Source organism: Podarcis cretensis, assembly GCF_951804945.1.
Source record: "Podarcis cretensis genome assembly, chromosome: 10".
In the NCBI taxonomy this organism is placed as follows: Eukaryota; Metazoa; Chordata; class Lepidosauria; order Squamata; family Lacertidae; genus Podarcis; species Podarcis cretensis.
Window position 1 is genome coordinate 67848295 of NC_137179.1, and position 13527 is coordinate 67861821.

General features: G+C 42.4%; 1 protein-coding gene across 9 annotated transcripts in view; it reads right to left on the reverse strand.

The window, feature by feature from the left end:
• KIF21A (kinesin family member 21A) overlaps window positions 1–13527 on the reverse strand; it is a 105054-nt gene that overhangs the window by 45677 nt on the left and 45850 nt on the right. For 5 of the 9 annotated variants that reach the window (XM_079994036.1, XM_079994037.1, XM_079994042.1 and 2 more), the window contains exons 9-12: window positions 12952–13141; window positions 11191–11254; window positions 9542–9745; window positions 4500–4538 (exon numbers count right to left, since the gene is read on the reverse strand). In XM_079994036.1, the coding sequence (XP_079850162.1) occupies window positions 4500–4538; window positions 9542–9745; window positions 11191–11254; window positions 12952–13141 (497 nt within the window). The remainder of the gene's footprint in view (window positions 1–4499; window positions 4539–9541; window positions 9746–11190; window positions 11255–12951; window positions 13142–13527) is intronic. The other 4 variants (XM_079994040.1, XM_079994038.1, XM_079994043.1 and 1 more) reach the window with 1 other exon arrangement.

The window sequence follows — 13527 nt, forward strand, 5'->3', positions numbered from 1 at the left end:
GATTCTTATCTCATTATACATGACAAAGCCATTTTTCACCTTTTCACCCCTTGCTTTTTCCTGTAAGACCTATTGCAGTCGTTAAGAGTCGTCAACAGGCTCATCACAGCTATCTGCCAATCACCCATTCCCACCACCCTTCTGAGTAATACCCCTCCCCACCTTCTCACTATATAGAAGGGTCTGGAAACTTCTGTTTCAGTGTATCTGAAGAAGTGTGCATGCACACGAAAGCTCATACCAAGAACTGACTTAGTTGGTCTTTAAGGTGCTACTGGAAGGAATTTTTTTGTTTAAACCTTGTAGTAAAAATCTTTCCTAGTCTGCATCTGTGCCAGAATGGTTTTTTTTTAATCTTTTAAGTGTTTTATTGTTTGTTTGTTTGCCACCCTGGGCTCCTTTGCGAAGAAGGAAGGGTATGATATAAATTTAATTTAAAACAATAATGATAAAAGTAATAAGGAGAAGCCTGTTATCTTCTCAGGCTTTTTAATCTTAACACATTTTAAATATATATTTTTAGATCTGTTATATTAATCATATTATCCACTATTGGTCTTAGTATGGGTTTGTTCTGTTGCTCTTTGTATTCTGTTTTATATTTTATTTTCATGTTCTGTGGTATTTATTTTTGCTTCTAAACCATCTTGAGAACTGTTATGTACTGAAGTTCTCACCCTGGGCCAGCAGGGGGATACTGTAAATAATTCAGGTCCACATATGCAAATAAGGGATCGAAAGTGACGTTCAGTGATTGGATAGTTATAGAAAATAACTGTTACTGTTACTGTTGCGTTCTAGTGGAGCTCTATATAAGCAGGCTGGCAGAACAGTTCAGTTCTGTTCTGGCCTGTGAATAAACAAGAGCTGTTTGAAGAATCGCTGTGTCGTCTGATATGTTCACCAACAACTTAACAAGAACTGTGGCCATTGAGCAGTATTTAAATACTGAAAACAATGAAGAAGAAGAAGAAGAAGAAGAAGAAGAAGAAGAAGAAGAAGAAGAAGAAGAAGATTCATCCACACATATACAGTGGTGCCTCGCAAGACGAAATTAATCTGTTCCGCGAGTCTCTTCGTCTAGCGGTTTTTTCGTCTTGCGAAGCAAGCCCACTGACGGCTTAGCGGATTAGCGCTATTAGCGGCTTAGCGGCTTTTAGCGGCTTAGCGGATCAGCTGATAAGCGGCTTAGCGGCTTAGCGGCTTAGAAAAAGGGGAGGGAGGGAAAAAACCCACAGGAACTCGCAAGACATTTTCGTCTTGCGAAGCAAGCCCATAGGGAAATTCATTTTGCGAAGCGCCTCCAAAACGGAAAACCCTTTCGTCTAGCGGGTTTTCCCTCTTGCGAGGCGTTCGTCTTGCGGGGCACCACTGTTTAATGTTATTTTTTATCTATCTTGAGTCTTCAGGAGTGGATGAAAAGAAATGTAAATAAATAACATCTAACACATTACAAATTTTAGTCAGACTTATCTAATGCGATAGGGTAGTAAAGAGGAAATAATTGTAAAGCACAGCTAAAAATGTGATCCGCAAACAACAGAGGTCATAAAACGAAGGGCAAAGAAGATGCAAATAAGCCACTGGTGCTGGTATAGGATGAGAAACACGTCTACAACATTTAGCAAGCTCATGTATTCAATGGAGAAAAACAAACAGATAGAACAAGGTCACCAGCCAGTCAAATTCTAAACCTAAGCACTGAGCCTTTCTTGGTCTCAGCTGAAAGCCACCCTTTCTTAATACCTTCTTTCCCAATGTGACTATTTCTAGTGACACAAGAGGAAGAGGGGCAAGTATCTTTTTAAAAAGTGACACTAGCTGCATGGAGCTCCCGTACGAAGTTTTTTCCAGGCAGTTTCCATGGAGCCAATCTGTGCTAAAAGGCAAGTGAGATGCTTTGCTGCCACAGCTGTTATCCTTTAGATTCCCAGACCTAAACAGATGAATGGGTGGCTTATAGCCTTTTCTTCTCCTATTCACATGCTTCCAATGTTCTCCCCTCTACAGTGTATTAATAATCCACACAGTCATCTTGGTCCGCCCGCTTCTTGGTATGTTAAGATCGTCCTTGCAATTATTTGAACTTGAATCAATGCTCTTGTAAAACGTGAGTTCACAACTGACTCACGCTCTATACTCAAGATCATTAATACTTTACAAGAAATCCCATGCCTAATGCATCCTGGGAACAGATTGGCTTTCCAGGAAGCCCCAATCCCATAATGACTCCCCTCGTTCCTGAAGCTAGATTGCAAAACTGACTGCAAAGCTAGTTATTCCCAATGTACACACTGTGGCTATCCTAATCCTAACTCCACAATCCTGAATTCAATAGGACTTACTTCTCAGTAGGCATGGGTAAAGGTAAAGGGACCCCTGACCGTTAGGTCCAGTCGCGGATGACTCTGGGGTTGCGGCACTCATCTTGCTTTACTGGCCGAAGAGGCCGGCATTTGTCCGCAGACAGCTTCTAGGTCATGTGGCCAGCATGACTAAGCCGCTTCTGGTGAACGAGAGCAGCGCACGGAAACACCGTTTACCTTCCCACCAGAGTGGTACCTATTTATCTACTTGCACTTGACGTGCTTTCGAACTGCTAGGTTGGCAGGAGCTGGGACCGAGCAACGGGAGCTCACCCCGTTGCGCGGATTTGAACCGCCGACCTTCTGATCAGTAAGACCTAGGCTCAGTGGTTTAGACCACAGTGCCACCCGCATCCCATTAGTTAGTTTTGCACATTTGATGTGCTTGTCTGATTTCATCCTGGTTTGACAAACAGTTACTCCACCAATGACATCACCTTACTCATCCTTAAGATATTATCCCCCCAAGGCTTCTCAAATATATTTTTTTTAAATTTTGGACTGAAGGCCCTGGGATGCCTAGCAATCGTCCTACCCTCTTACCCTATTCTTCATCTATTTCAAATTGCAAAATAGGGAAAATAATCTCTGAAGGCCACTGTTGGCAGTGGACAGATAAGATCAGGACAAAGGCTCATCAAGTCCAGAATTATGTCCACACAGCGACCAACCAGGACTTGAATGGAACAGTTCTCTCCCCATCTGGTATTCTGCGGGGGGCACAAATATAACACAGCCATCGCAGTCAGTAGCCACTGACAGCTAGCAAAGCACAGGCCTATGGAACACAGATAATAATTTTAGCAGAGCAGATTTTAAGGTTAGATTACCATTAACCTTTGCTTATGAACTTTTAAAAAAACAAAAAACCTGCAGCATTTAGGCTTAAGAAAGAAGGTTTGGGTCTAGGTTTAGGAAAGAAGTGAAGTATTTCGGAAGATGTGCATTTTCTGCATTGCAGGGGGTTAGGCTAGAAATCAGGGTCCCTTCCAATTCTTATTCTACGTAGGTATAACAGGCAAAGTGCTATCCATGGGAATCCTCTCTCTTTGTTGGTAGTTTTATTAAAAAAAATTTAAATAAAAGAGTTATAGGCTATATCTTAATTGTGTTCATATTTCTTTTGCATCTTGATAAGTATTTATAATTATCAGTGGAATTATTAGTACCACTCTGGACCTAAGCCAACCAGTGTCCTTGCCGTACATGGTGCAGGAAGCTCTGCTTTGCCTTAAAGTATATATGTAAAGGAAGTTTGGCATAACCCAATTCACTGAATCTGAGCCAGAATGAAAATTGTTTGCTGTTCATGAAGTTAAAATAGTTATACTCTAGAGTTACTGCGTGAGACGCAGGGTGGCGCTGTGGGTTAAAGCCTCAGCGCCTAGGACTTGCCGATCGAAAGGTCGGCGGTTCGAATCCCTGCAGCGGGGTGCGCTCCCGCTGCTCGGTCCCAGCGCCTGCCAACCTAGCAGTTCGAAAGCACCTCCGGGTGCAAGTTGATAAATAGGGACCGCTTACCAGCGGGAAGGTAAACGGCGTTTCCGTGTGCGGCTCTGGCTCGCCAGAGCAGCGATGTCACGCTGGCCATGGGACCCGGAAGTGTCTCCGGACAGCGCTGGCCCCTGGCCTCTTAAGTGAGATGGGCGCACAACCCCAGAGTCTGTCAAGACTGGCCCGTACGGGCAGGGGTACCTTTACCTTTACCTTTTAGAGTTACTGCATATGCTGTGGTTTACTGATCCACTTTTCAGTTGAATTAGGCCGCTGTTAGGAAAATCGGTTGAATAAAGAAACAATTACATTTGTCTCCAGATTATGCATTGATCTCAACAATGGGTATTTTGAAATGGGTTCTAGTTTACACCCAGCCCCTTTAAACTGCTCTGGTTAACTTTAAACCGAGGTATATGCGTCAGTGTTTTATGTGCTAGCAGTGTGTGTCTGTGTGTGTGTGTGTGTGTGTGTGTGTGTGTCTATAACAGGGAGGGGAATTAGTCTTGCAATAAAAAATAAAAACCACAACCATGTGATTAAATTCTAGGGTTAGATCTATGTGGCACAGTTTGTGGTTGGCTTGCTTGTTTTTTTAAAAATGACAGTTTAATTAAAAAACCTGTGAAACATTCCAACCTTCTTTCTTCTTGACTGCTTTCCTCAAGTTTCTGCAGCCTTCAAAAGCCCGAGGGTACAGTATTGGAAGAGCCAAGCCAATGAAGGACAAACCAGACAGTGAAAAGCGAGAGCAACAAGAAGGTTAAGAAAAGATGACACATGAGCTTGTGGATTTCAAATGATTTTCTTTTTTCCTTTTAAAAGGAAAAATACACCGTCAAAAGATCACAAGTTGTAAAAAGGCAATACATTCTTCACAAACGGGACCCTGCAACAAGATGTTGCAGCGCAGAGGCCTCCCTGTTCAGGACTCCATACGCTACATTCCATGCACCTTGTCTGTCCCCCACTGTTTTCAGTTCCCTCCGGAAACATTCATTCAGCATTCTGTGGCCTAAACCTATTTTGTACTCCTGAAAACAATCGGGTTTTCCCAAGCCTGCTGCTAACTTTCTCTTGTCTGTGGGTGGAGGCAGAACTTAACAGCTTGGATATTGGATATAGAGGGAACGACAGCTGGAAAATTCATAGAAAACAGAACAGATCCTGCATACAGGGAAGGTTTCCTGTGCAGGTCCCACTGAAATGAACATAAGCTGCACAGGAAGGCTTCCTAGGGGTGATGCATCTATCCATGCATTTTCAATAGGAGGAAGCCATTTACTGCCATCATTTACTGCCAAACAAGCTGGCTTGTTTGCTCCTATCACAATTGCCTCCTGAAGGCACACAATCAGCTTTAGTAGTGAAACTATGTCCTTTAGCTGCGAGTTTTTTCAAAGTTCTTTGGAGGAACAGCAGACTAAATGACATACATATAGCTATTTTGTTTGGTGTTTTCGTTTGGGTTGTTGTTTTTTTAAAAAGGACAATTTTATCATATTTGGTGGGGGGTTATAACGGTTTGCAAACTGGACATTTCCTTCTGCAGGAAAACTTAGTTAATGGACACATTACACGTGTTTTCAGTTTCAGGAAGTGCTGTGCTTAAGCCGTATTATGAGAACGGACGACTACCCAGCTGAAAAAAATTGAGCCCTAAGATTTTGAAACACACACACTTTAAAAACTTACTCCACCGTGTATTCTGAAAACCCCCAACTCTTTACATCGCTGTAATGCTGAGATAATTTTTTTAGAATTCATTATATGACCATTAGTGCTTGTTAGAAAAACAAAAAACACATCTCAGAAGAAATGAAAAGGTGAAATTCTTCTGCATTAGATGTTGGCATCCAGCAGTGGAGATCTATGTGCATGATTAAGTTTGAGACAGCTGAAATCTTAATATGGTACTGAAATTATAGACCAACTTGAAATGGAGAATATAATGGAATAGGTAAAGGTAAAGGTAAAGGTACCCCTGCCCGTACGGGCCAGTCTTGACAGACTCTGGGGTTGTGCGCCCATCTCACTTAAGAGGCCAGGGGCCAGCGCTGTCCGGAGACACTTCCGGGTCACGTGGCCAGCGTGACATCGCTGCTCTGGCGAGCCAGAGCCGCACACGGAAACGCCGTTTACCTTCCCGCTGGTAAGCGGTCCCTATTTATCTACTTGCACCCGGAGGTGCTTTCGAACTGCTAGGTTGGCAGGCGCTGGGACCGAGCAGCGGGAGCGCACCCCGCCGCAGGGATTCGAACCGCCGACCTTTCGATCGGCAAGCCCTAGGCGCTGAGGCTTTTACCCACAGCGCCACCTGCGTCCCTTTTAATGGAATATGCAGTAGCAAATGATAACAATGCAGAATTTTTTAATACCTTAGCTGAGAAAGATATAGGTATTTTGGAAGAATCTTCCAAAACTCATTAAGCTCTAAACATTTACAGTATCATTTTAACTTGCAGTGTAAAAAACCTCTTATTTCTGGCTAAATATTTTTAAAAGCAGGTTGCTAAAACTCTTTCCGAGCACAATTCAAAGTGTTGGTGCTGACCTTTAAAGCCCCAAATGGCCTCAGTCCAGTATACCTGAAGGAGCCTCTCCACTCCCATCGTTCTGCCTGAGGTCCAGCTCCGAGGGCCTTCTGGCTGTTCCCTCACTGCAAGAAGCGAAGTTATAGGGAACCAGGCAGAGGGCCTTCTCAGTGGTGGCAACCGCCCTGTGGAACACCCTCCCACCAGATGTCAAAGGAAAAAACAACTACCAGACTTTCAGGAGACATCTGAAGGCAGCCCTGTTTAGGGAAGTTTTTAATATCTGAAGGACTACTGTATTTTAATATTTTGTTGGAAGCCACCCAGAGTGGCTGGGGAAACCCAGCCAGATGGGCAGGGTATAAATAATAAATTATTATTTTTTTATTATTATTTCCATTGCTCTCTAGACAACTTTTACCGTGATTTTGAGAAACTACGACAAACAACCTTAGGAAAAAGAAGAGTACAAATACTGCAGAAATGCACGTCCAGACGACAGCAAGCGTAGGCGACCTTTTCAATCTCACCTATCAATCACATGACATCATTATGACTGGCAGCTGGGTGTTGGGAACTGCAGCACAAGCGGCATTGCCTGTTCTACGCTCATCACTTCTAAAAAGTGCCAAGTGTATGACTAGCAAAGCACTTCCTTCTCCCCACTTCCTGCCCATCAGCTGATGGACAAAGAACCCTGTAGACCACTTCTGTAGACCACAATTGGGACACAGCCAAACTGAGCAGGTTTTCACCCCCACTTACTGCTTTGGCTGTGAGCGCCTGTTCCCTGCTGACTGACAGGTGGCTATGGTTTGAGGGAAATGGCCTCATGGGCCAAACGAGGCTCTCTGGCAGTCCAAGATTGGCTGAAGGCTAGATGTTCTCCACTCCAAACCATTAGGAAAGTAAACTGGTTTTCCTCTGCATTGCAAACATTTCCTTGCACGCCACCCCAGCCTTCACCACAGTGCTTTTGTGGTTTGTCTGTCTACCTCTTTTTCTCTGACCACTGGATTTTTTGAAAGCAGCTTTGTTAAAATCCAGATTGCACGTCCGACTACACTCCATTTCCCCTTGCTTCTGTATAATGAAAGATGTATAATGAAACATGATCACTTGCACCCAAGGTTCTCTGTACTTTCACTTTGCCCATCAGTTCCTCCCTGTTGGTGAGGACCAGGTCCAAGACAGATAACCCCCCTTATTGCTTCTTCCACCTTCTGGGAAATGAAATTGTGAGCAAGGCAACTGAGAAATTTGTTGGACCTTACATTCTTGGCAGAGTTCCAACAGATATCAGGGTAGTTGAAGTCTCCCATGAGTACTTCAGAACCCAGCACCACAACATGTTTTAGGAACATAGTGTTTGTGGTGAACAAGAGGCATTTTCAGATCATGCAAATCTTACTACTAAAAAATAACTGATAAGCTTCCAAGGACATCTATGTTTCTCCAAGGGGAAGCCTGAAACTGCAGCCATACATCAAAGTTCAGCGATAAGGTGACAGGCACAACGATTTTGCTCTGTATCTCAGAGACACAGTCACAATACTAAAATACAAAACTGGGCTACAAGTAAATTGTGCTTTTCTGACACAACTTCCTAGTTCAGTTATCCTTATGCACTTATGCAGAGCTGTCAAGTCTTGTGAACTTGACCTGAGAATTAGTTTTAACTCAAAACTAACAAAGTTTATCTTTTCTTTCCTCAGTTACCATTATAAGGGGGAGGGGGAAATTAAAGACACTGGGGATTTTCAATCAAAAGTTGATAATGATTATGAATTAGACGAAAAGCAGGTTTAAATGGCTCATCTTCAGTCACGTAAAACTAAGTCATTCAAATGAAGTTCTGGAGTTCAGATCTGTTTCCAGGCTACAGAAGAAAATGGCCAACACACAGATAGAGACTAATGACCCAGTTTAGGATACCTTCTAGGCCTCTCTATAAGGTCTTCATCTTAGGCTGCTACTTCCACAGCAACCGGCTGTTGTATTTTATATTTAGCCAACAAAAAAAACAGCCAGTTAGCAAGCAGTATACACTCATAATCAAACAGAAAATGAATGTGTTTGCTCTGACTGATGTATTTGTTTCACTGTAAGCTTGTTGCACATAGATAAAACACAATGTAAGTGTCATTAAATAGGAAATGAAGGACAACTGTCTACCTGTAGGGAAACTGTTTATAGTTACTGGTTCCTTGTTTTACTTATTAGCACAGCCTAAAATAATCTGGTGGTTGATGGAAGATTTTGGAGGATTAGAAGTTAAGGGGGAAATCAAACGGAGTATGGAAATGCAGTGATGTTGCAAGTCAGGCATACATAGGCTGGGTATGAAGAAAGAAAAACAAGCCATTTTAACAATAACCAATGTAAATCTCAATGGCTGCTATATGTGTCTTTCAAATTAAGCAACTCCACTATACCTAGTAGAACTTTTATTTTTAACTAGAGCTTCCAAAAAAACCATTCATAGCTCAGTATTCTCTTCCAAGTAAGAATATGTACATAATCCACTGAGCTAGTTCACATGCAACACTAAACCATGATTTGGCACTACATGCACAAAATAGAATGAGCCTGACAAAAGCTTCAGGTTTGCACATTCCCTTCTCAGCTGGCAGAAAAACTTCGTTGCACTTAGTTTCATTTCAAAGAATCCTAGCTTACTGTAATGTATGGACAAAAGGTTGTAGTTTAAAATGAACTCTGCTTAGTTTAACAAGCTAGTTTCACAACACATGGTCTGATGTTATCTTGTTTAGACGTTAACCAGGGTTTGCTTCAAACCATCGTGGGTTTGTATATAACACGCCAGAATTCTTTGAAGTGAAACTAAACGCTAGAAAAGCCATTCTCCCAGCTGTATAGGAGAAGAAGGGGAGATGGGAGCAAACAAGCCCAACGCTATGCTCAGACTCATTTTAGCTTGCGTATGTAGTGTTAACCAAGGTTCAACATTACATGCAAACCAGGCCATAGCTGCAGACCGTAGAGCTGAAGACTTGGCTGTGTGCAGGATTTATGTGGCAGTTATTGCAGTCAAGTGCCCAAAGGAAGACTTTTCTTCATCTCACAATTAACTGTTCCCTGGTTAAAACACACAGCATTCTTTGCAAACGTAGTTTTAAATGGTACCTCTTTTTCTTCTTCTTTTCTTTTTTCTTCAGTTTTTCCAAGTCTTTTTTCGCTAAGTCAATAATCTCAATTGTCTCTTTATCAGAGGGAAGCATCGAAGCAGAAAACGCAGAGGGGCCACCAAAGTACGTTGACCTCGCTGAGGCTCTCGACAAGTTGCGCCGAAGATTTTCATTCACTGCTTCACTTTCCAGTAGTTTTGCCCTGGGCACAGAAAATTGTAGAAATGAAAGCGGAAACGGAAAATGTCAGTATACATTTTTGTTAAATATGTTTCTAAAAGAATATTCAAGGTTCTAGCCAACTGCTTCATACAAACATTAAAAAAAAAAATACAGTGGTACCTCGGGTTAAGTACTTAATTTGTTCTGGAGGTCCGTTCTTAATCTGAAACTGTTCTTAACCTGAAGCACCACTTTAGCTAATGGGGCCTCCCACTGCAGCCATGCCACCAAAGCACAATTTCTGTTCTCATCCTGAAGCAAAGTTCTTAACCCGAGGTACTATTTCTGGGTTAGCGGAGTCTGTAACCTGAAGTGTATGTAACCTGAAGCATATGTAACCTGAGGTACCACTATACTAAAATGGGTTCCTGGGGTGCCATATGTAAGCAATATTATATTAATGCCAGATGTTTTCACAAGTGATGTTTAAGCACCTTGTACCAATGTACTTTCTTGCTAATGTATTGCAGCAGCAGCAACACAACTTAAAGACTAATAAGCTAATTTCATGGAATCATAGACTTGTAGAGCTGGAGGGGACCACAAGCATCATCTAATCCAATCCCTTGCAATGCAGAAATCTTTTGCCCAATGTGGGGCTCTAACCTACAACCCTGAGATTAAGAGTCTCTACCAACAGCTTTCATTAGATTCATAGAGCGGGCAATAAGGGAATACATTTATAGGTGCATGTGATCTGCTTCAGATATAATGCTCAAATATGGTTCTCCGTCTTAGCTGAAGGCTACTGAAACAAGCCAATGTCATAAATCTTGATTTGAAATTTTCTCAGTTCAGTAAACCAATAGTCAACTAACCACAGTTTGTCTAAGTTTGAACTCAGCGCTAACTGTGGTTAGCTAAAAATGGAATCAAAAGCTTCTATCCTTCTCCTTAAGGCCATACTAAATGAGGAAAGGGGACGTATGAGCACATGAGCAGCTACATTCACAGACCGCTAAATCATGGTCTAACATTTCCAAGCAAGGTCACACACTCACTAGCAGTAAGAATAAGGCAAAAAAAAAAAAAAAAGGTGGGGTCCTTTGGTGTGTCCCACTCTGATACCAAACACAGATTAACTAAAGATCCGATGGAAAATGCTCACAGAGCTACGTGAATGCACTTTAATGCAGCTCAAATACAGGAACTGATAATGTTCTGTTCTAATTATACTTTCTAGAAAGTCAGCTATTTAATTATTGAACAACTGCTGTTCAGGGTCATTAGAAATAACCTTGGCATGAAGAACAATGCTTTTTAGAGCCATGGTGTGTGCTGAACCACTAACAAGAGTCCTACCACGTTACACATATAGACACTATATTTTAACCACAAAGACTGGTAGAGCTACACATAGATTCTACATTCTAGGGGGAAAACACAAGCAAGACAAAATCACAAAAGATGTCAAATGAACAATACCTGAGGTCCTCAATTTCCTTGATGTAGTTATGAATCATGTGGCTGATTTCTTCATTACCTTCTCCTTTAAAAAGACAACAAGCAATATTAGTGTTTATTAGAATGGCAGACTTACACAAAATGTTGTTATCAGGATTGCATGGGGACCAGCATTTAATATTCAGAAGGGGAAATTAAATCTCCACAGGCAGTTTGGCAAGGGAGGGCTGGCCCACCCATGAGGCAAGGTGAGATGACGCCTCAGGTGGCACAATCCACAGGGGCAGCAGAACCAGCTTCCAAGGAATGCATTGCCTGCTGTTTCCGTTGCTGCACTCTCCCCTTGTGCCTGATGTAGATCTTCACTCCCAAAATGTATTGGGCCAGCCCTGTGCCAAGGGGTTCACAGGAAATATGGATTTATGTAGACAAATCAGTGGTAAGTTAGAGGGAACCAGGCAGAGGGCCTTCTTGGTAGTGGTGCCCACTCTGTGGAACGCCCTCCCATCAGATGTCAAAGAAATAAACAACTATCTGACGTTTAGAAGACATCTGAAGGCAGCCCTGTTTAAGGAAGTTTTTAATGACCGATGTTTTAATGTATTTTTAACCTTCTGTTGGAAGCTGCCCAGAGTGGCTGGGGAAACCCAGCCAGATGGGCAGGGTAGAAATAATAAATTATGATTAACATTATTATTGAATGTGTACAAGAAAGGCTTAGTTCGCAGAATGTACAGGGGGGAAACAGTTCAGGTTTACTCAAATTATCTATTTTTGGGAATGGGCAGAATGTAGATAGGGATCCACTGGGAATCTCTGGGCAATTTGCAGGAGATTGGAAAGGGTTTCCAATTCTCTCTTGATTAACAATAGCAATAAACAAAGCAACATTTTACATTTAAATTAGGCTGCTGAAATGAAGACTTTTGGGTGAGGTTTTTTTTGTTTACTTGTTTATGCCATTTATATGCCAAAACAGCTTCTAAGCAGTTTGCAGCTATAAAATCAATTATAGTGTGTGTGTGTGTGTGTGTGTGTGTGTGTGTGTAATATATAATGAAATACCGGCATACGTATGTTTTGTTCTTAGTTCAATTATGGTAGTGAAAATAAATTTCATAGTTCAAATTGTGCTCAGGCATGCCCTGTTCTTTAATTGTAGCTGCATTCTTTTGCACCTAGTTTTAGTTGACAAACCTTTAGGTAAAGGTAAAGGGACCCCTGACATAAGGTCCATTAGGTCCAGTCGTGACCGACTCTGGGGTTGTGGCGCTCATCTCGCTTTATTGGCCGAGGGAGCCGGCGTACAGCTTCCGGGTCATGTGGCCAGCATGACCAAGCCACTTCTGGGGAACCAGAGCAGTGCATGGAAATGCCGTTTACCTTCTTGCCGCAGCAGTACCTATTTATCTACTTGTACTTTGACGTGCTTTCGAACTGCTAGGTGGGAAGGAGCCGGGACAGAGCAATGGGAGCTCACCCCGTTGCGCGGATTCGAACCGCTGACCTTCTGATCGGCAAGTCCTAGGCTCTGTGGTTTAACCCACAGCGCCACCCGCGTCCCTTGACAAACCTTTGGGTTCCAGTAAAACACACACACACACACACACACCAACCTAGTAGATCTCACAAACCTGAAGTCTGCACTCCCTCTGCCTCTGTGCATTACTAACTTGAGGAAGCTCCTATACTTGTGAAACAAGGAGGTGAACAATGCCCAAGAACCTTTGTAGATAGAGTACGATACATACAACATTTTTCAGTGAGAAGAGTACACAGTACCTGCTCTGGCCAGGACCTGGTTGGCCTGATCACTCACAAGCTGTGTGATTCGGGCTCTCAGTGCATCAATAGTCTCTTGCATTGCCTTTATCCTGACTCGGAGGTTGTTGTTTTCTGTTTGCAGCATGGCATTTTCATGAAACATGTCATTAACGCTTTCCATACCTTCCTCATCAATAATCCTTTTGCCCTAACAGATGATAAAGACAACTACAAATTACACATTGTTAATGGATCTCAGTAAAATGACTTGATGGCTAGAGCAGGGTGAAAAAGAAACCCATTAGTGGAAGGATTTGTGTTTGTGCCCTCCATCCCCAATTCTGCTACAGAGGTTGGGGAACAGATTTAGAAGGAAGTGGGGGAAGGAGAGAGTGAGCTCTGCTGCACAAAAGTGAATCCTTACACTTATTAAAGTACAACATCAGATACAAGTCCTGGATTTTAGCATTTCTGAGCAGAAATGAGTCAAGATTTGGGGCGCTGTGAGAAGGTCTCCAATAAGTTTATCAGCAAGCAGGGTTTAGTATAAACTGTTGCATGTAATTCTGGCCAGGTTACATAAAATCTACCCAG